The sequence below is a fragment of the Hypoxylon fragiforme genome, assembly GCF_022984875.1.
Source record: "Hypoxylon fragiforme strain CBS 206.31 chromosome Unknown GGS25scaffold_6, whole genome shotgun sequence".
Taxonomy (NCBI): Eukaryota; Fungi; Ascomycota; class Sordariomycetes; order Xylariales; family Hypoxylaceae; genus Hypoxylon; species Hypoxylon fragiforme.
Genome location: NW_026054761.1, coordinates 476,920 through 500,276, shown reverse-complemented (window position 1 = coordinate 500,276; position 23,357 = coordinate 476,920). Strand labels below are relative to the sequence as shown.

The following is a 23,357-nucleotide window of genomic DNA, read 5'->3' as shown; positions in this document are numbered from 1 at the left end:
AGCGCAATTCAGCAACATTGAATAGTTACAACTTACAATGAAATAACGTTCAAATCACCACCCGCATTACTCAGTTTGATCTCAATTCATCATCAATCAACTTCGTGCAGGTCCCATATAATTTGTGACCACCTAACCTAAGAATCTAGCGTTCTTTTGGTATCTAACCTCATATCATTAATGAAGAGCTTATGATAATGGTCAAGACATTGCCTGGGACCAATGTCTTCCCGTGCTACCTCCTTGTCTGTTGGCCGAGCCCATGCCCGTCGACCATCTGTTTCCTCTAGATTATCCTTCGCTGTATCGACCGTTGAGCAAGGAGAGGCAAGTAACCAGAATGCGCCTGCAGAACGCCAAATCGATGAGGAGATTGCGGAAATCAAGAGATATGAGGTGCGCCACCTCGGAATTATTGATTGCGCCCATAGCTAACCCGTTCCCAGGATTTCACCACCATAGGTACGCACCTCCTCAGCCACTACAAGTTTCGATTCGCGAAATACCTATCATCTACCTACCTACCTGCCTGCCTACCTGCCTACCTGCCTAGGTACCTATACTAAAATATACAACCTAGATTGGGTCCAAGATTCGGTACAAGAAAGAGCGCGCCGGAAAGCACGGCGTAGAAAGCATGCCAGGGTCGATAATGGCAATGTTTCGTGGAGATACAAATTATGGGAGTCGTACGATGCCGCGCAAGGATGGATTGTTGTTACCCTGATTGGCGCTGCCATAGGGTTGAACGCCGCATTTCTTAACATCATCACTGAGTGGTTGGCCGATATTAAGATGGGCTACTGCACAACTGCGTTCTACCTAAACGAGAACTTTTGCTGCTGGGGCGAGGACAACGGATGCGATCACTGGCGTCGCTGGACCGGATTCGAGCCCGTAAACTATTTGCTGTATATCTTATTTGCGGTAAGTCAAGGGCTCCTGTCCACCCCGTGCTGGCTATAATCCTAATATCACAGATCCTCTTCGCATTTACTTCGGCAACCCTCGTCAAGTCCTTCGCACCCTACGCAGCTGGCTCGGGCATTTCTGAGATAAAATGCATTATTGCCGGGTTCGTCATGAAGGGTTTCTTAGGATTCTGGACTTTGATCATTAAATCTATCGCGTTGCCGCTCGCCATCGCATCTGGCCTCTCAGTAGGCAAAGAAGGCCCCAGTGTGCATTATGCAGTTTGCACTGGTAATGTCATCTCAAGGCTGTTTGACAAATATAAACGGAATGCGTCCAAGACACGGGAAATTCTGAGCGCATGTGCAGCTGCAGGTGTGGCAGTTGCATTCGGCAGTCCCATCGGGGGCGTTTTATTCTCCTTGGAAGAGATGTCTAATTACTTTCCCCTCAAAACAATGTGGAGGAGTTACTTCTGTGCGCTCGTCGCGACAGCAGTCTTAGCGGCCATGAATCCCTTCAGGACGGGACAACTCGTCATGTTCCAGATTAAATATGATCGGGAATGGCATTTCTTTGAAATATTGCCCTATGTTTTCATCGGTATATTTGGAGGTTTGTACGGCGCTTTTGTTATCAAGTGGAATCTAAGAGTCCAGGCGTTCCGAAAGAAATACCTGACGAATTGGGCTGTTCTCGAGGCTACACTGCTAGCTGCGGGAACGGCTATTATTTGCTATCCCAACGTCTTTCTCCGCATTGACATGACGGAGAGTATGGAGATTCTGTTTTTGGAATGTGAGGGCACAGAAGACTACCAAGGGCTTTGCGACAATGATAGGAGATGGGCGAACATCGTATCACTAACTCTCGCAACTATTGTTCGAATATTCCTGGTGATAATCTCATACGGCTGCAAAGTGCCGGCTGGGATCTTTGTACCTTCTATGGCTATAGGGGCATCCTTTGGCCGAACTGTTGGTATTATAATGCAGGCTATCTACCATGCGCATCCGGGCAGTTCGTTTTTTTCAGCTTGCCAGCCGGATGAGCCTTGCATCACTCCCGGAACGTATGCTTTCCTGGGAGCGGCTGCTGCGTTGAGTGGTATCATGCATATCACCGTGTCCGTTGTGGTCATCATGTTTGAGCTCACGGGTGCTTTAACGTACATTTTACCTACGATGATCGTGGTTGGTGTCACCAAGGCGGTATCTGATCTATTTGGAAAAGGCGGTATTGCGGACCGAATGATATGGTTTAGCGGTTTCCCATTCCTCGACAATAAGGAGGAACATAACTTTGGAGTTCCAGTGTCAGCTGTAATGACTAACGATGTGGTCACTATACCCATTCATGGTATGACATTGCAATCTATCGAAGACGTCCTTAAGCAGCCAAAATACCAAGGCTTCCCCGTAGTCGAAGATTCAAGGACGGGGGTCTTGGTTGGCTACATTGGCCGTACAGAGCTACGGTATGCAATCGATCGGTTGCGCCGTGAACAGTCGATTCCGATTAGTCCAGAGGCCAAGTGCAATTTCGCACCCCCTGTATTGAGCGCCACCACGCCGATTACCCCCACAGTCACGATCAGCAACGCAGATTGGAGTGCGTCTTCAACTTCGGTGGACTTTAGTCGATACGTAGATGCGGCACCGGTGACAGTGCACCCACGACTACCGCTTGAGACGGTGATGGAGGTGTTCCGCAAGATTGGGCCCCGCGTAATCCTGATCGAGCATCACGGCCGGCTCAAGGGGTTAGTCACTGTCAAGGACTGTCTCAAGTACCAGTTCAAGGCAGAGGCGGCAGAGAACCCACGAGACGACCGGGATATTGTTGAAGGCCACGAAAAAGTTTGGGATATGATGAAGAACATTGCTTATTGGATTTCAGGGAAGGTTGAGAATGCGAGCGGTGGGCGTATCAGGCTTGCTGGCAGCGCAGATGAGAGGATTCCGTTAGTGAGGGGAAATGGACATATTATGGACGGGGATGAGGATTTAGTGGATGATGATGATGGCGTGGAGTTAGAGAATAGGTAGATAGCAGGCACAATGTATGTCTGAAATAATATCAGTAATTCAACTAGATATTTATATTCATCACAAAGTATCGTTTATAGTGCCCTAGGTACTGGTATGTAGGTACTATGTATGTAATCTGTGATATCAAGGTCCGGGGTTAGCAGTTGCGGGCCGGGTGGAACTCCCGTGGCCCCGGTATGTACTGTGACCGGATGGCTTCCTTCCAAGTTATCGATGGATACCTACAGTAGTAATGGATCTCTGTTGCAGGAACCCATACAACTGTATCTGAAATCGGTAATGAGTGCATCAAATGTATCCAATGCATATGCATGCATAATGGGATACCTGCCAAGCTTTTTTTCTTTTTTTTTTTTTGAAAAAAAAGAAAGCCACGGCGACGTATTGCATACATATTCTAGGTTTATGTAGGTACATAATTAAGGTTATTAGCGTTGGTTAGGTACCTAGATTCGGAGATAAGAAAAGCAAAACTGTCTGAAACACCAACATTGAATACCTACATCATCCATGTATGTACATAATACATACATACGTGTACACGCCCTACATTTGATACCGTCATTGGCAAGCACTCACCCGGCGCTTATCTTTTTTGTTCCCCCCAAGCCAAGTACCGACACATCCGGATCCTTTCCTATCTACCCTACGTCAATACATAGTCGTAAAATCCACAATGGCCCGACCCCGGAAAAGTCAGCCCGCTACTACTACTACTGCTATTTCTTCTTCCGTCACTACCTCCGCTTCCGTTCCCGCCTCCGCTACTACAACTACTACTACGTCCTCCGCTGCTGCTGCCGGTGTACGAGCAAGGCGGAAACCTCAGACTCGGTCTGTTGACAACAAGGACGAAGCTCCAAGGGGTGCTGCCGGTAGCGACACATCACCGGCTGTTGTCGGGGAAGACGCCGACGCCGACGCCGGAATGCCCTCTTGGGCGGCGAGGAACCGATGGGTCGTTTTCGCTATCGCGAGCGGTGCTTGCGCGGCGTGTAATGGGGTTTTTGCTAAGCTGTGAGTTTTTGTTTTGCTTTGTATGGGTTATATGTTTCTGCACCTCATCGTATAGATATAAGTAAGGTAGGTACCTAGGTAGGTTAGGTAAGTATCCCTGATTGCCTCAGTCGGTGTTCCACAACTTTAGTTTTTATGTAACCGTGGGTGTCGTACACTAGATACCTAGGTAGGTAGCTTTGCTTAGGGATTTGTGTATGTACGACATACACATACCTACCTATCTATACAGTCCTTTATTCGAAGTATTCCCTTCATACCTATGTAATACGGATATATGTAGGGAGGACTGTCATTAGCAAAAGATGGATATTAGGGCTGATCATCAAATCATTCTTTTTCTTCAAACAGGACCACGAATGAGCTATCTACACACATAGCCCAAGCCATCTCACGACTATTCCAGCTCACGGACCTTGAGCGATACGTCGAGATCGTCGTGCGTTGTGTAAGTATACACCTACCTACCTACCTACCTCCTACCTATATCCTTATTTGAAAGTCTTAATTCCAAAGCACCTATCCGTAGCTAATTCAACCGCATATATAGGGCTTCTTCGGCCTCAACCTAGCCTTCAACGGCGTCATGTGGGCCCTCTTCACCCGCGCCCTCGCCAAGGGCAACTCCACCACCCAGGTCTCCATCATGAACACGTCCACCAACTTCGTCGTTACCGCCATCCTCGGGTTCGCCATCTTCGCCGAGGCCCTGCCCCCGCTGTGGTGGGTCGGCGCCGCGTTGCTCGTTGCTGGCAATGTCATTATTGGCAGGGGTAACCAGGAGCAAGGGAGTGATGGTGACGGCGATGATGGAGTTGGCGAGACGGAACCTCTCGTCGGGCCTTACCGTGCTGATGTTGAGCATGGTAGTGGCGGTGGCGGTGGCAGTGATGATGGTGATGATCATGACGAGTCAGCGGTAGATCTGGGCATGGCTACTGATGCAAGCAGCTACGCTGACAGTGTGGGCGGGAGTGTTGTGCCTGTTGAGAAAGACGAGGACGAGGATGTGGCGCTGTTAGGAGATCTGAGCTAACCTACCTAGGCCCATGATAGCAAACTGCACTGCTGGCAAGAGGTTTACACATCGATACTTGACCTTACATCTGGATATTACGTATAAAAGTTTAGACGGATAATAAATAAAGCATCTAACCTATAAAGATTAAAGCTACACGGAACGAATTATACGTCTCTACGTCCCTAGTGAATAGGCGTCTAGGTAGCTATACCTGATAGGACAACTCAAGCCCCGTCATCATAGTGGCATGGGAGAGGGTATGGCGGCTCATGGCAAAAGCACCTGCCCAACATATCAAACACATGCGCACAAGGTGGAAGGAGACATGCTGCGATAGTGGTGAACTACGGAACCACATCATGTCACACGAGAAGATAATCAGGGGTCCAAGTGCTTTTGTATTAAGCATACCTAAATACCTAGGTAGGACAACCTAGGACAATACTTTGGCCCTGTCAAAAGACAATGCAATGGCAACGCAATCTTGTTCTGCCCTTTCCGTGAAACGCCATAGAGGACCATACACTATGGTACCATTTCATAGTACCGCCACATGCAAATAGCCCCCAACATTTAAAAGGAAAAACGTGCATTTCCACGAAAACGTCTGTACGGCGAGTTCGACGTGAAGACAAATGCCGAACCCGGTGGAGGGTATTTCTTTTCTTGTTTTCGTGTATTTTGCCGGTATAGTAGTACATTCCCAAGTCGTTAGTGAGAAAAATCATATTATCGTCACCAAAATTGAAAGAAAAAAGATGAAGGCAAACGTAGAGTCGATCGATCGCCATGAGGCACGTCCCTGGATCCATGGGTTATGCTGGTTCGGATACACATACCCCTGTGATTATCATTTGCGTCGAATGTGTCGAATTGAGAGGAAAGGATGGTGATGGTTAAAGAGACCATCCCAACTCCGCCAGAAGCATCGGCATATTCTGTCTCGTCACAAACATCCACCGCATCATCCGGTTTCTGCTGGGGGGTCGCATCGTCTCCATCAGCGTCTGTTTTGCCTTCTTCAATCTTCTCAGATCTTAGGTGGTGCTTCCGGGCTTCGCAGTGCAAGATACTATCTTGACCTTGTCGGCCGTCACGACTTGGCCACCATTCTCCATCTTGAAGGTCACATTCTTAAGCTGGAAAGTCCAGACCTCGTCGCAGAAGCGGTAGGTATCCAAGCTGCCCTGTTCAGTTGCGCAAAGAATTCATGGTTAACCCCACTATCCCCAAGACGCTTCATGGTAGCAGGGTTAGATGAGGATTTACCTTGAAAGTCAGTCGCGCCTTGACCCTGTCTTGTAGCACCTCTGTTATGGCGCGGTCGAAATTTGCGAGGATTTTCATGGCCAGCTGAGGATCAATACGATGCTCAGTGATGAGATCATCGAGAGTGTCCGTCAGCGCAGAGCCAACGCTGCGATGATAAAATCTATTGTCAACGCTACGTCCTGATGAACAGTGATGGATGATGAGTGCTGTACCTGCTTCGGCGATATAGCTCGTAGAAGTTCTGACTAGCCGCCGCCATCTTGAGCTGGCTTCTAATAAGTACTTCTGCGATATGCTGTCGTGGAATATGTAGGTATAGCCTGGATAATATTGGCGATTCCTATACTGTTCCGACGCAAATGGCTGTATGGAAATGGTTGTTGTAAAGGTTACAATTATAATTATTGCAATGGTCGGAGATAAGTTAGTAGTGAACCTTGAAGGCAGTTAGTCACAGAGGTGGCTTAGCACCGTGTCAGTTAGGTCACTTGCGGGTGATTCCGGTGTGGGGGGGGGGGGGGGGGGAATGTGGCTACATGTATTCACTAGGCATTCAATGTTGAATAACTAACTAACTGTTACATGTAGTACTTGTGCAACATCCATCAGCACCCGCACATGTGATTATGCATGCAAATTCAAGCTACATACAGTAGCATTAAACATTGAACGCATTTCAAATTGGTGAATGCCTAGAGGTATACATACTACATACATCCTTGCATGTATTTGAACCTTAAAGTGTAGTGAATCTACTAACCTAGGAGGTAGTGATTAGATACCTACTATGTAGGTGCCTTAATGGGTCTAGTTAATAGGTATAATAGATCCATGTCTATCGCCGTTTTCAGCACACATCCCTGGTAGTTATTCCCCATATTCATTAACGCGTGATAGCGCAGCTATTTCGCGTCGTCCTCGAATTCCTCTTAACGCGCTAACATTACTATGTGTAAGATAAATCGGGTATTCGTGAAATCATCACTATTTCCTCCCATGTTACCTGAACACTTTCCTTTTTCTTTAAACAAGTCAGATTGACTTTTTTTACAATACAATTACTTTTTTCTCCCTTGGTATCATAAATTGCCTGACGTAATCCCTTTTCTTTTTCGTGATGTCCTCTAGCTCGTCCCCATCAGATACTGATTCCTTTCATTCATCCTCTCGATTGCCAACCAGTGCTCCGTCTTCGCCACCCCAAGCCGACGATAACTTAGATAACGTCAAGATGGCCGTCACTTCAGTATTTACGGACCAGCAAATGCTCAACGAAGAAAAAAAGGCTAGAGCCGAAAACACTAGGGCTGAAGCAAAGCGACTCGCTCAAAGGAGGAAGAAGGGAAAGAAGGTCCAATTATCTCCTCAGGAACGAGCTCGTAAGGCAAAGGAACTTGATGAACTTCTACGAAAGAGCAAGGTCTTCAGTGATATCCTTACTCAAAAAACGAAAGCCCTCGGCCGTGTCGGACGTGATTTCGACAACCAAGCATTGGCTGATGCTGGCTTAGAATTAAAGCAACAGCCTAAAATCATGAGTGGTGGTACCATGCGTGACTATCAGCTAGAAGGCCTCACGTGGATGTACGAGATATGTTTACAAGGTCTAAGTGGTATATTGGCTGATGAGATGGGTCTGGGTTAGTGTTGGCCCGTCATGAATCCAGCCATGTCTGGCTCACAGGTTCACGTGCTAACTAGATATCAGGTAAAACCATCCAAGTCATTTCACTCGTTGCTTTACTCCGAGAACAAGAGAACTACTTTGGCCCTCACTTAATAATTGCACCCCTGAGCACGTTATCGAATTGGCAGGACGAGTTTCAAAAATGGACTCCTTCGATACCATTCGTCTTATATCATGGTACCCCTCAGGAGCGCCAACAGATCTTCCGTGATAAAATCATGAAGCACTACCAAAAAGGCCGCCCCACCCAACGATTTCCTGTAGTCTGTACGAGCTACGAAATGGTCCTTAGGGATCGTGCGAGCCTCTCCAAGATTGATTGGGCCTTCATCGTAGTGGTAAGTGTTTCTATTCGCCAGGAAAGCCTCAGCTATTGACCAATTACAGGACGAAGGCCACCGAATGAAGAATGCAGATGCCAAACTCTTTAGAGAGTTGCAGCAATTCAAATCAGCTACTCGTCTTCTTATCACAGGAACGCCCCTGCAGAACAATCTCAAGGAACTATGGTCTCTGCTTCATTTTCTGATGCCAGAGACCTTTCTCGATTGGGAGGCATTCGAAGTATGGTTCGATTTCAGTGGTCTACAAGACGAAGAAGGCACTACGCAATTCATTGAGGACAAGGAAAGCCAAGACCTCGTTTCCAAGATTCACAAGGTCTTACAGCCACTTCTACTTCGTAGAATCAAGGCGGATGTAGCCAACTATCTACCCAAGAAACGGGAATATGTCCTGTTTGCCCCCATGACCAAGGAACAGACAGATCTTTACAATGTAATCAACGATAAGAAGATTGACACCAGGTCCTACTTGGAGAACAAAGTTGTCGAACGGTTGACTGGGGCTACTAACAGCCCAGCCAACTCCCGACGATCAAGTCGCCAATCGTCTAGAGCAACTAGCGCACGTCCGAGCGAAGTGCCATCTCCATCAAACAACAATGCCTTTGCAATGATTATGGGCAAAAAGGCTGTCTCAACGTTGAAGAAGAGTCCAAAAGGCAGCTCCCCCCTTGCCCAGGCCAAAGGAGTTGGCAAGAGAAAGGTTCCGCCTACTAGCGAAAGTTCAACCCCAAAGAGCAGTAAATCAAGTCAACAGTCTACTCCGACAAGTAGCATTCGTCGTCGGCCGCGGAGGAGTCGTCCAACATATAAAGCGGCGTATGACTCTGACGACGACAAATTAGATGATGATGCATTCGAAGAGAAGCTAGCTACCGAACTTGCTGCTAAAAACGACGATGATTTTGATGACGATCTTCGAGATGAGGAGGAGATTGATCGAGCTGAGACACTCGAACTTGCCAGTAAGTTTCGAATACCTATTAGTAGGTAGATAAATAACGAAACTCCTCTAACATGACACAGAGCTTCAGATCGCCGATAAGAAATTAGGGAATCCCATCATGCAACTGAGATTATTATGTAACAGTCCTCACAATTTCTACAACCCATGGACCTACGACGATGACGCTGAGGTTGACGAAACCATCGTGACCGCCTCTGGCAAGATGCTCCTTTTAGACAGATTGCTCCCAGCGTTGTTTGCTCGTGGCCACAAGGTCTTGATATTCTCACAGTTTAAGACGCAATTGGACATTCTCCACGACTACTGTGCAGAATTGCGAAAGTGGAACGTATGTCGCATTGATGGGGGTGTTGCCCAGGATGATAGAAGGCAACAGATTCAGGAGTTCAACAAAAACCCTGATTTTAAAATCTTCTTGTTGTCGACCAGAGCGGGTGGTCAGGGCATCAATCTTGCCAGCGCAGATACCGTTATTCTCTTTGACAGGTAAGACTGCTTGCTCGCCTTAGTTGCACTGATTCTAGGCTAATATAAATTAGTGACTGGAACCCGCAACAGGATTTGCAGGCTCAGGATCGTTGCCACCGAATTGGCCAAACGCGACCGGTTGTGGTTTACCGCCTTGCTACCAAGGGGACAGTAGAAGAGGACCTGCTACTAAGTGCTGATGCAAAACGCAGGCTAGAGAAGCTCGTCATCAAGAAAGGGGGGTTCAAGACGATGGGTCAAAAACTCGATAGCAACGAGATTGTTGACAAGGAGATTCTTCAATCCCTACTATTAAGAGATGGTGAAGTGTATCAACATTCAGGGGGAGATCGGATCTTGAGTGACGAAGATGTTGATGTCTTATGTGACAGGTATATCTTACCCCGAGGACTCATTAGACTTGCGTGGTTACTCGAGTTTGCTAACATGTTTGCAGGAGTGACGAGGCATTTGAGCGAGCTGCGAGAGGCGCTGGCAATGCTGCAGGTTTCCAGGTTGTCGAAACCGCGGCAGATGGTATCACCCAGATGAAAGGGAAGTAAGTGTATTGATATATTTGAATCAGCATTGTACCATAGTAAGCATTCGGCGTTACTTGGTCGGTTGGTCGGTTGGTCGGTCGGTTAGATTAGAATAATGGTTCCAGACACCATCTGTATATTGCATTTATGAGTTATGTTTCTAGCATTCACAAGAATGATTGCAACTAGAAATATAGGACGTTGATTTTCCCCTAGGTACCTAATTATCTGCCGCATCCTGATCTGCCTGCTGCTTATCGGACTAGGTTGGTTGGGACAGTCGGCGATACGCCAGTTGCGCCATCGCTAGGATACGATGACGTCTCGGATATTGCCAAGGTGGATTGGTAATATGATACGGGAAAGCGAAAAAGAAAGAAAGAATACCCTAAGTTAGATACATGTAAGTTGTAATGCGAGTAGTACAGGAAGGGATAGCGATGTAAATATCCATTTGTATGGAAAAAACCTAAGGGGCCTTTTGATTTCCATAAACTCTACTACATATGTACTAATAATACACTGAGTCTACAGTACCTAATACTTGAATACCTACATATATAGGGTAAGGTGGGTTCTGTATAACGTAATACAGCGCTATAATGAGACATGCAGCAAAGTATATTGTCAGAATAAGGTCATGTGATTTCTGGTTAATTACATAAGCAACTCGTCCACGTAATACTTTAATAAATAATACGTTTACATTTACACACATTTATTAAAATCCTTTATTTATTTATAAAATTATTCTCTCTTAATTAATATAACTCTCACCTTAATAATCGTATTATTTAATAATTAAAAGTCTCACACGTAAATACCTTAAAAATATCATAAAAAACACCAATATTAATTATACCTTATTTAAACGAAATTAAATATAACTTATAAATATATTAAACCGTAAAAATTTAATCCCAATACTTAAAAAAATAAACTAATAAAACATATAAGATTTTATATTTTAAAAGATAATAATAAAATTACACGTTTAAAATAAAATTAAATTAATCTTAAATAATATAAAACCTAATAACTTAAGATATACATAATTAAAAAAACCAATAAAGCTTAAAATTAAAGATTATATCCTAAGATAAAAACGTTAAAAACACGTTAACGCTATTTATTTAACCGGAATATAACTATAATAATTTAATATAAACTTAACGTTATTTAAAGAAAAAAAAAAAAATATAATTAAAAGTAAAAAAATATTATAAAACTTAAAAACTTATATTATAAAATAATAACACCAAATTATTTTAAAACGACATATAAATTAAACATAAACATATAAAAATAATATTTAAAACTTTAAAAATTAATAAATATAAATAAATAAAAATAATTAATAAAAACATAAATTAAATATAAGAAATATATAATTATTTTAACTAAACCGTTAAAAAATTAATACGTTTAAATTAATTAATAAAAAAAATATATGGCTTAAGTTAAAATAAAAAAAATACTAAATATTAAAAAAGTAATAATATAGTTTAATAATTTATAAATAACTATTAATAAACATATAAAAAAGTAATGTTTAATATATTTTTAAATAAATAAAAAAAGCTTTTTAAATAATATAATCTCTTATTAAAATATAATAAAAAAATTAAAAACGAAATTTTAAACTCATAAAATAAATTAAAATTAAAACCGAATAAAAAAAAAAGCATTTATAATAACATACGCAAACAAGGATAAAAAAAAAACCTTAAAAGCCGGAAAAAGTAAAATAATAAATAAACCGGTTAAAAAAAGCAAAAAAACATAAAAATTAACGTATAATAAAAGATTAAATAAATAAATAAAATAACTAATATTATCGATATTAAATAATAACTTAATAATTTATAAAACATATTATAAAAACCATATAATTAAAAAATATTAATTTATATTTAAGGAATTAAAATTAAATAACATTTTAAAAAAAACATTTAAATAAAAAATATATAAAAAAAACCTTAAAACTTAATTAAAACTAAAAGTAAAAATAAAAAAACTTAAAAAACAAGCCTAAAAATTCGCTTTTTGCCTTAAACTTAAAAAGAAGTAAAAAAAAAAGAAAAAAAATTAATTAATAATAACGATACAACGTATTAACGTAATATTAATAATAATATAAACCTTTATTATATTAATTAAAGCTAAAAAAATAACATATAATATTTCACATTATCTTTTTATATATTTAATTATTTTTAATTTGGAAAATATCATTTATATTTTTAATAAAAAATCTTGGTTTTTTAATTACTAAAATACATTAAAAAAAAATATAATAATAATTAGTATAATTATAATATTAATCATTAAATATAAAGATATAAAAATAAAAGTTAAAAGCTTAAAAAATTATAAATTCCTATAAATATTAAACGTAACGTATTATTAAAACTTCGCTTATAATTTAATATTTTTACAACTCTTAAAACGATAAAAATACTATTAAAATAATAAATATATACGAATATATATTAAACGATAAAATAACTTCATTTTATGTAAAATACTCGACCGATATAACTAATTTATATTAGAAAACATTCCATATAAAATAAGTAAAAAAGCCTTTTATGCATAAATAAAAGCCATTAATTTATAAATAAAACGCGTTATAAAATAAGAAAATGTAAAAACATAACACTTACGGTTAAGCCATTTAAAACCGCAAGCATTAAAACACTTAATTAATCACTTTTAAAAAGTAAAAATCATTAACCTAACCATTATAAAATGTGATATATATAATATGTTAAAATTTAAACGTCTTATAAAACGTAAAAAATAACATATAAATAAAAAATTAAAAATGCGACTTACATTAAACTTTCATCCATTAAAAAAGTCATTTAATAATTACAAAGACCTTATATTAATATTAAATTAATAGTTTAAATATACCTAAGATTATTACCTAAAAAATCGCATAACCTCTTTTATTATAACCGCTTTAAAACATATAATTAAAATCCTTAAAACTTAACATAAAATCACACTTAAAATAATAAAAACAAACAATAAAATAACAACTATAAAACTAAAAATATAAAAATATCTTAAAAATATTTATATTTAAATAAAAACCTTAACCTTACGCACATAAAAATAAAACGATACGGCTAAACGCTTAAAAGATATAATTAAAACAAAGGTTAAAGCTATACGTAATAATGTAAAACTTTTAATATTCTTATAACCGGAAATATATTAATTGGCGATATATTTATATAACTAAACACTTAAATATATATATAACTAAAAATCGTTATATAAATGGTTTCATACATTTATAACACAAAAAGATAGCAGCAAAATATAAATTTAAAAACCGTAATAAACATATTTATAAGTTTATAATTATAAAATATTCGTTATAATAAAAAAAACATAAAATAAAGAAAAACAACTATAACGACTTAATTTTAAAGCTTAAATTAAATACCTTATAAGGTATAACTTAACTAATATTTACTAAATATAAAATCTATAAACTAATTAAATTATCGTTACACATAACGTAGCTTTTAATAAAACTAATTTATTTTTAAAAAACTTAAATAATCTTCGAAATAATATGCTTAAAATAAGTACTAAAAAATATGAAAAATGGCTAAAAAAAGCAAAAAAACCAATTTAAAACATTACTTAAAATAAAATCCTCACTTTAAACAATTATAATACTTATATAAAAAATGAAAAAATTAATAAAGAAAATTATAATAATTAAAACATTATAAACGTTTAAAACATTAAAAAACCTAACACATTAAAAAATATTAATATAAAAGAAACTTCACTAAAAAATAAAGAAATAAATAACATACGTAAATTAAAAACCAGATCTAATTAATTAAATAAACTTAAAAAACAAATATTAATAACCTTTAATTTTAACGAACTTGTAAAAAACATAATTTATTATATATTATAAGCAACTTAAGATATACACTTAATTTTAAATGCTTAACCAACGATTTAACATTTTATGTTTAACGTAAGACGTTTAAAAATAAAAATAAAAACAATAAATAAAAAAAACATTAATAAGATATAATTCTTATAATTACTTAAGAATTTAAAGAAAATTTATAAGAAAAACTTACCACTTTTATTAAAACATTATAAAAAGATAAAAAATTATCTAATAATTAACTTATTTAAAAAAATAAAACGAGAACATTTAAAAAGTTATGTATAAATGAAAACATAAAAAAAAATTCTACGTAACGACTTATAATATTAAAGAAAGTAAATCATTAACTCGATATAAGTATATATTTACAAAATAAATAAACATGAAAAGCTTTAAAAATGTAAGGCAAAAATCGTCGTTAAAGATAATTAATAAAAAAAATTAAAAGTAGAAAAAACATACGCTTTCACTTTAATAAAAAAATCATTTTAAACACTAATAATTATTACAACACGGTTTAATTTAAAATTAAAACAATTTAATGTTATTAACGTATTTATAAACGTAAAAATCCCATACGACATGTTTATATAAATGCCTTAAAAATATAAAACATTTGGAAAAATTCTTAAATTAAAAAGGGTATTATACGAGATATAAAAATCACCATTATTATGGTAAAAAAAGTTTACATAATTTTTTTAATTAATAAGTTTTAAATTAATTTCTCATAAATTATACGTATACCGCAAAGATAAAATTTTATTATTTTTTTATATCGATAACTTAATACTTATATACCAAAAAAAAAATAAAAAAAAGGTTAAAAAGTTAATAAAAAAGCTAAAAGAAAAGTATTAATTAACGAAAGAAAACGATTTACAATAATTTCTTAATATAATTATAATAAAAAATTAAGTTAAAAGTTTAATTTAGTTAAACCAAGCCGATTATATTCATAAAATTATTAACTTAACAAATATAAGTATATTTAAAAATCCTTTATACCTTATAATAAAAGAAAAACTATTATTATACGAAAAAAAAACATTACTTAAGTTAATTATAAAGTATTAAAAGAAAATAAGTTTAATATTTTACGTAATATTTAACATATAACCGGATATTACATTCACTTACTTTAAATTATTACGATTTCTTATAAACTTTAAATTACGACATTAAGTTATAACTAATTATATACTTTATTACATAAACCAAACCGATAACTTAGGATTTTAATTTAAAGGAAAAAACGAATTTAAAATAATAAGTAATATTTTTTTTATAAATAACTTTTTAAACCGGAAAAGCTTATAAGCATATGTTATAAAACTTTTTAAAAAATTAATTACATAAAAAGTAAATAAACAAGATATCGTAATTATGTTAACCATAAAAACGAAGTTATTAACATTATTATAAATTATTAAAAAATTAATATTTATTATACGATTAATAAAAAAATTAAAAATATTATTAAATGAATTTATTATTATTATTTAATACGATAATACTTAAATTATAAAAATAATATAAAAAGACATAAAAAAATTATAAACCAAACTAAGGTATATGGATATATATAATCATTAATTAAAATAAAAAATAATACGAAACATCATTAAAATATAATACACTTTAATTAAAAAGATAATCGCAAACAAATTAATTAAAGCACTTATTAACACCTTATTTAAGAAATTTATTTAATAAATTAGACTAATAAACATTAAAAACTATCTTCAAATTCGAAAAGACAAAGAAATTACTGACATAATTAAACAATCCCAAAACAGCTAGGTTTAAACAAATAATACTAAGAATGGCAAAGTTTGAGGGGGTGTGTTAAAATAAGGTCATATGATTTCTAGTTAATTACATAGGCAACTCGTCCACATAATACTCTAATAAGCAATGCGTTTACATTTACACACATTTATCAAAATCCTCTATTTATTCATAAAATTATTCTCTCCTGATCAATACAACTCTCACCTCAATAATCATATTATTTAATATATATCTCTCTTCAAAAGGTCAAACCATCAAAGATATTCACACATCCCCCTCAATTGCATCTTCATTCTAATCATTGACTCCACTCTTCGTCACGACATGACAGATTAGGTAGACAGATTTCACGTCTTCGCATAGAAGAAGGGATCCACACCCTTGGCTCGGAAATTCAGAATTATACGGCAAAACGGGGGAGGGTCACATTATAAGATACTGTTGTAGTCTCGTCCAGATCATTCAACGCTACCTACCTTGGTACACTATATTTCGAATATCTTCATATCAAAGCATCCCATATATCCGATCAGCCTTTCCAGTGTCCAACACCATGTCTAAGGCTGATGAGATCGGAGGTTTGAGCAACGACGTGCTCCTCCTCTTCGTCCCCTTGCCTAAGCGACCGGAGTGGATAGAGCGCATCTCCAAGCGATTCAAGGGGCTCCAAGTACGCTGGGTCTGCGCGATCAAGGACGACAAGAGCATGGTGACAGCTAAGGATGTCCCTGCCGAAGTGTTGGACGGCGTCACGCTGCTCTCCACATACCGACCTCCCCCGGTGGAGCTGATACCCCACGTCCGCTTCGTGCAGCTCAATTCCGCCGGTGTGGATTCGTGGATCGGCCATCCGACGTATGAGGACCCGGCTGTCACCATTTGTACTTCGAATGGTATTCACGCGTGAGTTTTCGCCTCCTTTTCCCAGTTCTATCTGCAATCCATTGTTTTAGGTGTAGATTAACAAAGCTACATCCTCGGGGAGGGAGCTTTTTCTTTTTTAGAAAAAAGGAAATTTCCCCCCTCAGTTGAAATCTAGACTGATGACTTTTTGGTGAAGCCCGCAAATCGCGGAATGGGTCATCGGCGCATGGCTCTTTCATCAACGTCAGTTTCTACATTTCACCGAAAATATGAAAAAGGGGTACTGGCCGCCGTCGCCCTTTGCAACCCAAGTCCAAGATTCACCGGGAATGCGGATGTAAGTATATCATATGTAATAAATTGGCCTACCTACTAATCAAAGGCCATCATTCGCGTAGGGGCATCCTAGGCTACGGAGCCATCGGCCGGCAATGCGCGCGCCTCGGCAGCGCCCTGGGCATGGAGATCTACGCCTACACGCGCAGTGAGCGCGCAACCCCAGAATCGCGCAAGGACGACAGCTACTGTGTACCCCGAACCGGGGACCCCGAGGGGCTACTCCCTGCCAAATGGTTCCATGGCACCTCAGCAGGTGCTGTCAACGCCTTCCTCGCGCAGGACCTCGACTTCCTTGTCCTCAGCCTGCCGCTGACGCCGGAGACACGGGGGATCCTCTCACACCCGCAGTTTGAGATATTGGGCTCGAGGAAGGACGGTAAAAAGCCGTTCATCGCTAATGTTGCGCGAGGAGGACACATCGATCAGGAGGCGCTGATAGAGGCGCTCGAGACGGGAACAATCTGCGGCGCGGCCCTCGACGTTACGAACCCGGAGCCTCTCCCCGCGGAGCACCCGCTCTGGCGCGCCCCGAACCTGCTGCTCACGCCGCATATCAGCTGGGTGTCTAGTTTCCTTCCGGACAGGTTGCTAGATGTGCTCGAGTGCAATTTGGAGAGGTTGGGGACGGGAAAGCCCCTTATTAATGTCGTGGATCGCAAGCTGAATTACTAGGGTACTTACCTACCTACATATCAAAATTTGGCAAATAGGGGGTGAGCCCAAGCGTTTAGAGTATTACCTAGATATATACCTAGTAGAAAGGGGGGTGGTCAAGGCAAAGCACGGGATAGAACATGAGTTTATTTAAGGTCATCTAATGTCGAGCGTTATGTCAGTATGGTATGGCATTCTTCGTATGTACTTGTATTAATTATTATCGTACAACCAGTTGCAGAACGTTACTTCCAACGATCTCGGACGGTTAGCAAGCTTGGAGCTTATAGTCAAATCTTCGTCTAAAATATCATTGAACTCACCTAACCTAGGTAGATAGTAGTAGCATATGAAGTTTGGACATCCGGTGTGGCCCGTTCGACAAGAACTGCACTGGGTACAAACCTCCCTAGGGTACATAGGTGGTATACTTCACCGTATATCTGCACCAGCCCGATAGCCTGCAGGGAAGAAGAGCACCTCTCGTTCACTGTAGAGAGGCTTGCACCAGCCACGAGCAGATGTAGAGATCGTAGATCCGACCCCCAAGCTTATATCTGGAGATTTCGTCACAGCTGCATTCTAGATCCAGTTATCCAAGTAGGAAGGCCCAAGACACAATGCAGAACCAAATGTCCAAGCACACGGCAATCTCAGGATGTGCAGTGTTAGTCATATCATATAGTCCGTGAGGACCAAGCGGGGATATTGTCGAAATATATAAAATGGTGCATTCCGAGGTCTCCCTGCTCGTATGAAGATGTAATCAACATAACTAACTGTGTGTAGTCACCTAGGTTCCTAAGTACTTACCCTACGTTAAAGCTAGTATGTGTGCTATGCCCAACATGCAGCAATCTCGGAGATCTCAGAGGTCTCGACGAGAACTTCGTATTAAAAACGAAAATATACGCAATGCAATTCTGGATGCTATGGACCGAAACAACACCGATTTCATTCCTGGAACAGATGTCATATTCGTGGATCAAGGAGATAGCCCGAACCCGGATAGGAATGATGTCGTACTCATCCCACAACCGAGCTCCAGCCCAGATGATCCACTAGTAAGCTCACTTTTTTTTCAACTTCCTCATCTGTCGGGGTTTAAAATGGAGATAGTTAACAGGAATTTAGAACTGGAGTCGGAAATGGAAGGCCACCATCATCCTGAACCAGCTCATTTTCGTCTTTGTCAGTATGATGACGCCGTTGGCCATCTCTCCCTTGACGCTTCTCTTCGAGACCGAGTTCAACAAGTCGTTGACCGAAGTCAACATACTGTTCGGCGTGGTAGCCATCACCCTAGGGTTCGCCAACATCTTCATCGTACCTGCAGCCAACTTGTTTGGGCGCCGCCCTGTCATACTTGTCTGCGCCTTGATTTGCGTTCTCGCCAATATATGGCAGGGTCTTGTCACCAGCTACGCGAGTCTCGTCGGCGCCCGCGTCATCGCAGGCATAGGTGCCGCAGCCAACGAGAGTATCATGCCGATGGTGATATCTGACTTGACCTTTTTTCACCAAAGGGGGAAGAGGTTGGGCTTGTATTTGTAAGTATCTACCTTTCACAGCCCCTAACCCGCTTTTGAGTAGGAATATAAGCCGAATTAACGGTAACCTCTCCTAGCTGGGCATACTTCCTAGGCCTATTCATCGGTCCCATCATCTCAGGGGCTATTACCGCCCATATCTCATGGAGGTGGTTCGTAAGTAGCTACTAGATTCGCAAGCAAACCTCCTTTTATCTCCTTTTTTTTATCAAACAAGCACTGCTAACACGGCAGTCATAGTTCTTGGACTGCACCATTCTGCAAATAGTAAGCCATCCTTCTTCACCCGGAAGAGGAAAGAAAGAAAATGACTAACATACCATCAAGGCAAGCTTCATCTTCCTCCTAGTCGCCCATCCAGAAACTAAGTTTGTCCGTCCGCCACATAGGCCGTCGATGTACGACGACCCAACGAGCATCACCACCCCCTTACCCGCGTTCTCAAAAACTCCGGGTGAGCCTGGCAAGCGCGAACACAGCTCCGCCTACGACGAGAATAAGACGCATATACCGTCGCGAGAGTCTGCCCTCTTGACCGCCTCGCAACACCAACCCACCAGCTGGCCCTCACGCGCACACTTCTCCCTCCTCCCCCAGCCCAGCAACCTGCGCTTCGGCCGCGCCCACGCCCACGCCCACGCCCACGCCCACGCCCCAGCCACCAGCTGCCGCCGCACCATCCTCCGCGACGTCCTCGCGCCCCTCCGCATCCTCCTCTGCTACCCCATCGTCCAGCTCGCCTCCCTCGCCACCGCATTCGCCGCCAACGCGCTGCTGGCGCTGAACCTCGCGCAGGCGCAGCTCTTCGGCGCGGGCGCGTACAGCCTCGGGTTCGACGACGACGACCTCGGGCTCGTGAACCTCGCGTTCGTGCTCGGCGCGGCGGCGGGGCTCGCGACGGCGGGCCCGCTGTCCGACTGGGCGGCCCTCCGCGGCGCGAGGCGGAACGGGGGCGTGGTCGAGGCGGAGATGCGGCTGGCGGCGCTGTTTCCGTTTGCGGGCGCTAATGTGGTCGGGCTGGTCGTCGCGGGGGTGGGGTACCAGCGCGGCTGGGAGTGGCCGGTCTTTGTGGGGGCTGGGTATGCGCTGATTGGGCTGCAGGTCGTGGGGGTGCCGACGGTTGCGGTCGCGTATGCGGGGGATTGTGTGAGTGTCTTCTCTCTCTCTCTCTCTCTCTCCTATCCGTGGACCTGTTTAAAGTGTGGAGTTGGATTTGGAATGCTAACTAAGTATCATCGCACACACAGTACAAGACACTACCTGGCGAGATCATGGTAGCTGCTACGATCGTGAAGAATACCCTTGGTGTAAGTTCTCTCTTCTCTCCTCTCCTCTCCTCTCCCCCATTTTAAAAAAAAAACATGACACAAAGTTCTATCTCCTAACCACGCACCAATAGTTCGCCATCGTCTTCTGCTTCAACAACTGGGTCGAGCGCGAAGGCTACGTCAAGCCCGTCGTCCTGATGATGGGGCTCACATTCGCATCCTGCATCTGCGGCGCCTGTATATTCCTGGTCTGTGGGAAGTGCATGCGGCGGCTGAGTGTGTTTTCTGGTTTGCATTATTTGTGAGGAAAGGGGGATGTGTAGCTTGTGGAGATTGGGGTGGTGGTGGTGAGGTGCTTTAAACGTAGGTAGTTGGCTTTGTTCTCGTTCTCTGTGGGTAGATGGAGAAGTTGTGAGGGTGTAGATACTAGGGGCGTGGGTAGTTCTGCGATATGCTAGATAAATATTGTATAGGGTGTAATCCATAGGTATGTAGTATGTGCAAGATAGAAATGTTATGTACGCCAATACCACCAAAGGCCATATATACAAAAAAGAGATCCCATCGACCCGTCATTCATAACATCGTAACAAAATTGCTTTTCATACCAAAAAGAAAAGCATCGATAGCTCGTAAGAATACCTACCCAACTCCCTACCCTAGGGTATATAAAGCAGCCCCTAGAAAGTTATCGACTGCCCGTTAATCGTCAACTCCGCACTATACAGCTCGCGCGCCCCACCCCCCTGATTCGCGTTCAACCGGCCATGGAAAACCACACTTCGGCCATTCGGATCGATATCGAGCCCCCCGGGGCCGTAAACGCCACGATTATCCACCGTCCGGATCAGGATCCCGCGGCTCCCGTAGCTGCCGTCAATGGTGTCGGAGAACGCGTACTCGACATCGTAGTCATCGCTCGAATAGCAATGCGCGCTATAGAACAGCACGAACCTCCCATCACCAATCTTATACAGCGCCGGCGCCTCGACCACGCCGTCGTTCGCCCTGCCCTCGTTATCCAGGATCGTGCTCGCGCTCCCCTGCAGCGTCAGCGCGTCCCGCGCCACCCGCTGGATCCTGATCGGCGTCGGCGTGTAGGCAGAGCCCGACGGCGTCCCGCCCTGGCAGGTCGTCGCGCCGCCGAGGCTGTTCCCGTCGACTTTCCACAGGATCCACCGGTCGACGCCGTCGTCGTAGCCGGAGGCGTCGATGACGCCGCCGCCGGAGTCGTCGCAGATCAGGGGGCCGCTTTGCGGGGCGAAGGGCCCCAGGGCGGTGGCCGAGGTCGCGGCGCCGATGCAGTGGCTTCCGCCGCTGCGGTGCGCGGTGTAGTACATCACGTAGTCGCCGGCGTCCTGGATATGGGTGTTAGTTTTGGGTTTTACACACTCTCACATAAGTATGTATACAAACCCCCTAGGTATCCAGTCTTCCGGGGCTGTCATCAGGGGAAATTATTGGGAAAGAAGGGGGGGGCTTGGCTTGGCTTACATTCTTCTGCACATCCGGCGCCCAGATGCTCCTATCGCCCGAATCGACCCAGGACCCCACGTCCGGCAGCGCGTCGGTGCTCGTGAGGGTCCAGGACCAGGTGTCGGATGACGTCGCGACGGGCACGTGCTTGCCGTTGGACGAGGTCCCGTACGCCTTCCACGACCCGTCGCCCCAGATGATGCTGGGATCGGGAAAGTCGACGCCCATGAAGGGGCCCGCCAGCCGCCTGCCCTGGATGCTGCCGCCGTCGTCGTCTATGTTGATCTTGGTTATGTTGGCTAGACCGAGGGTCGGCAGTTCTGCCGTGGCCCGCCGAGCAGCCTGTGGGCTGGACGACGGGAGTCCTGCGGCTAGGCTGGCACCGAGGGATAGGAGAAGGGTTTTCATGGCGGTGGGTGTTCTTGTGTACTAAATATCACAGCTATATACAGGTGCCTAACCTTAGTGTGTTTTAACTACTAGAGCTGCGAGAGTTGGTATACAATCTCGTGGATATTTCACTCGCTGCTCGGCCATGGCGACTCTACTTTATACACAACACGACCAAAGCAGTACATGGAGAGCAGGTGCCTGGGTGCCTATTCGGCATCATTCGGTCTTTTTTTCTCCCATCTCCCTTTTAGTAGGTACCCAATGTCACAATGTTCTTTTCAAATCTCAAGTATAGTGAAACAAGCGCGGGTGGAATATTTGGGCCAATGAACAACAGCCACACCTCGTTCCCCGAAGGATGCGTTGTATGTATGTATGTATGTATGTATGTATGTATGTTGTATGTAGGTACGTAGGCTTAGCTGACTTGCCTACTTACTTATAACACACCTGCAATAATACCTATAGCCAGTTACTGCAAGGGAGCATGATAGAAATGGCGGCCGGCAGGCAATGTCCGACTAGCCCCGAACGCAACGCACGATCACACACATCTTTGTGGTGGAGGGGGTGCCGGCTGGACCATCACATTGGTAATGCACCGGTGCCTGAAAGCCGCCAAGCCCTGTCATCAACCCCAGACAGCCCTTCGCCAATTCCATTTATGGTCGGTCATAAGCCACCACGTTACATGTGGGCTTTGGTCGTGCTTACATCTGTACAGAACTGCTTTTCGGGGGAAAGCAACATTGAGGAGAGACACCTGCCTTGTTTGGCTCTTCATGTTTCTCTAGCATCTATCTACAA

The 23,357-nt window shown here is 42.0% G+C and overlaps 7 protein-coding genes across 7 annotated transcripts; 5 read left to right on the top strand and 2 right to left on the bottom strand.

Annotated features, from left to right (window-relative positions):
• Window positions 1-222: 222 nt before the first annotated feature.
• On the top strand, window positions 223-2,960 carry GGS25DRAFT_522449 (chloride channel protein; the record flags this gene model as incomplete). The annotated part of the gene is made up of 4 exons (XM_049264241.1): window positions 223-396; window positions 447-462; window positions 581-927; window positions 981-2,960. The coding sequence occupies 4 exons, from the start codon at window positions 223-225 to the stop codon at window positions 2,958-2,960; spliced, it is 2,517 nt and encodes an 838-aa protein (XP_049115333.1).
• A 522-nt stretch (window positions 2,961-3,482) lies between these two features.
• Window positions 3,483-5,143, top strand: GGS25DRAFT_313591 (uncharacterized protein). Its single transcript, XM_049257738.1, has 3 exons — window positions 3,483-3,980; window positions 4,332-4,428; window positions 4,531-5,143. The coding sequence occupies exons 1-3, from the start codon at window positions 3,640-3,642 to the stop codon at window positions 5,014-5,016; spliced, it is 924 nt and encodes a 307-aa protein (XP_049115332.1). The 5' UTR covers window positions 3,483-3,639; the 3' UTR covers window positions 5,017-5,143.
• Window positions 5,144-5,925: 782 nt separating this feature from the next.
• Window positions 5,926-6,877, bottom strand: GGS25DRAFT_313601 (transcription initiation factor IIA). Its single transcript, XM_049257739.1, has 4 exons — window positions 6,850-6,877; window positions 6,486-6,709; window positions 6,271-6,418; window positions 5,926-6,188 (listed from the first exon to the last, which is right to left on the bottom strand). Exons 2-4 carry the CDS (start codon window positions 6,530-6,532, stop codon window positions 6,039-6,041), a joined length of 345 nt encoding a protein of 114 aa, XP_049115331.1. The 5' UTR covers window positions 6,533-6,709; window positions 6,850-6,877; the 3' UTR covers window positions 5,926-6,038.
• Window positions 6,878-6,894: 17 nt separating this feature from the next.
• GGS25DRAFT_493827 (SNF2 family N-terminal domain-containing protein) lies at window positions 6,895-10,797 on the top strand. The gene is made up of 7 exons (XM_049261290.1): window positions 6,895-6,971; window positions 7,045-7,913; window positions 7,982-8,298; window positions 8,348-9,269; window positions 9,331-9,757; window positions 9,811-10,131; window positions 10,197-10,797. The coding sequence occupies exons 2-7, from the start codon at window positions 7,391-7,393 to the stop codon at window positions 10,300-10,302; spliced, it is 2,616 nt and encodes an 871-aa protein (XP_049115330.1). The 5' UTR covers window positions 6,895-6,971; window positions 7,045-7,390; the 3' UTR covers window positions 10,303-10,797.
• Window positions 10,798-16,055: 5,258 nt separating this feature from the next.
• Window positions 16,056-18,188, top strand: GGS25DRAFT_493823 (uncharacterized protein). Its single transcript, XM_049261289.1, has 3 exons — window positions 16,056-16,909; window positions 17,067-17,207; window positions 17,269-18,188. Exons 1-3 carry the CDS (start codon window positions 16,560-16,562, stop codon window positions 17,879-17,881), a joined length of 1,104 nt encoding a protein of 367 aa, XP_049115329.1. The 5' UTR covers window positions 16,056-16,559; the 3' UTR covers window positions 17,882-18,188.
• A 523-nt stretch (window positions 18,189-18,711) lies between these two features.
• On the top strand, window positions 18,712-21,127 carry GGS25DRAFT_532167 (putative MFS transporter; the record flags this gene model as incomplete). Its single annotated transcript, XM_049265560.1, has 7 exons — window positions 18,712-18,927; window positions 18,998-19,413; window positions 19,491-19,569; window positions 19,654-19,680; window positions 19,741-20,559; window positions 20,661-20,720; window positions 20,813-21,127. The coding sequence occupies 7 exons, from the start codon at window positions 18,712-18,714 to the stop codon at window positions 20,984-20,986; spliced, it is 1,791 nt and encodes a 596-aa protein (XP_049115328.1). The 3' UTR covers window positions 20,987-21,127.
• Window positions 21,128-21,361: 234 nt separating this feature from the next.
• GGS25DRAFT_522443 (glycoside hydrolase family 43 protein) lies at window positions 21,362-22,565 on the bottom strand (the record flags this gene model as incomplete). The annotated part of the gene is made up of 2 exons (XM_049264240.1): window positions 21,362-22,039; window positions 22,176-22,565. The coding sequence occupies 2 exons, from the start codon at window positions 22,563-22,565 to the stop codon at window positions 21,362-21,364; spliced, it is 1,068 nt and encodes a 355-aa protein (XP_049115327.1).
• Window positions 22,566-23,357: the final 792 nt, after the last annotated feature.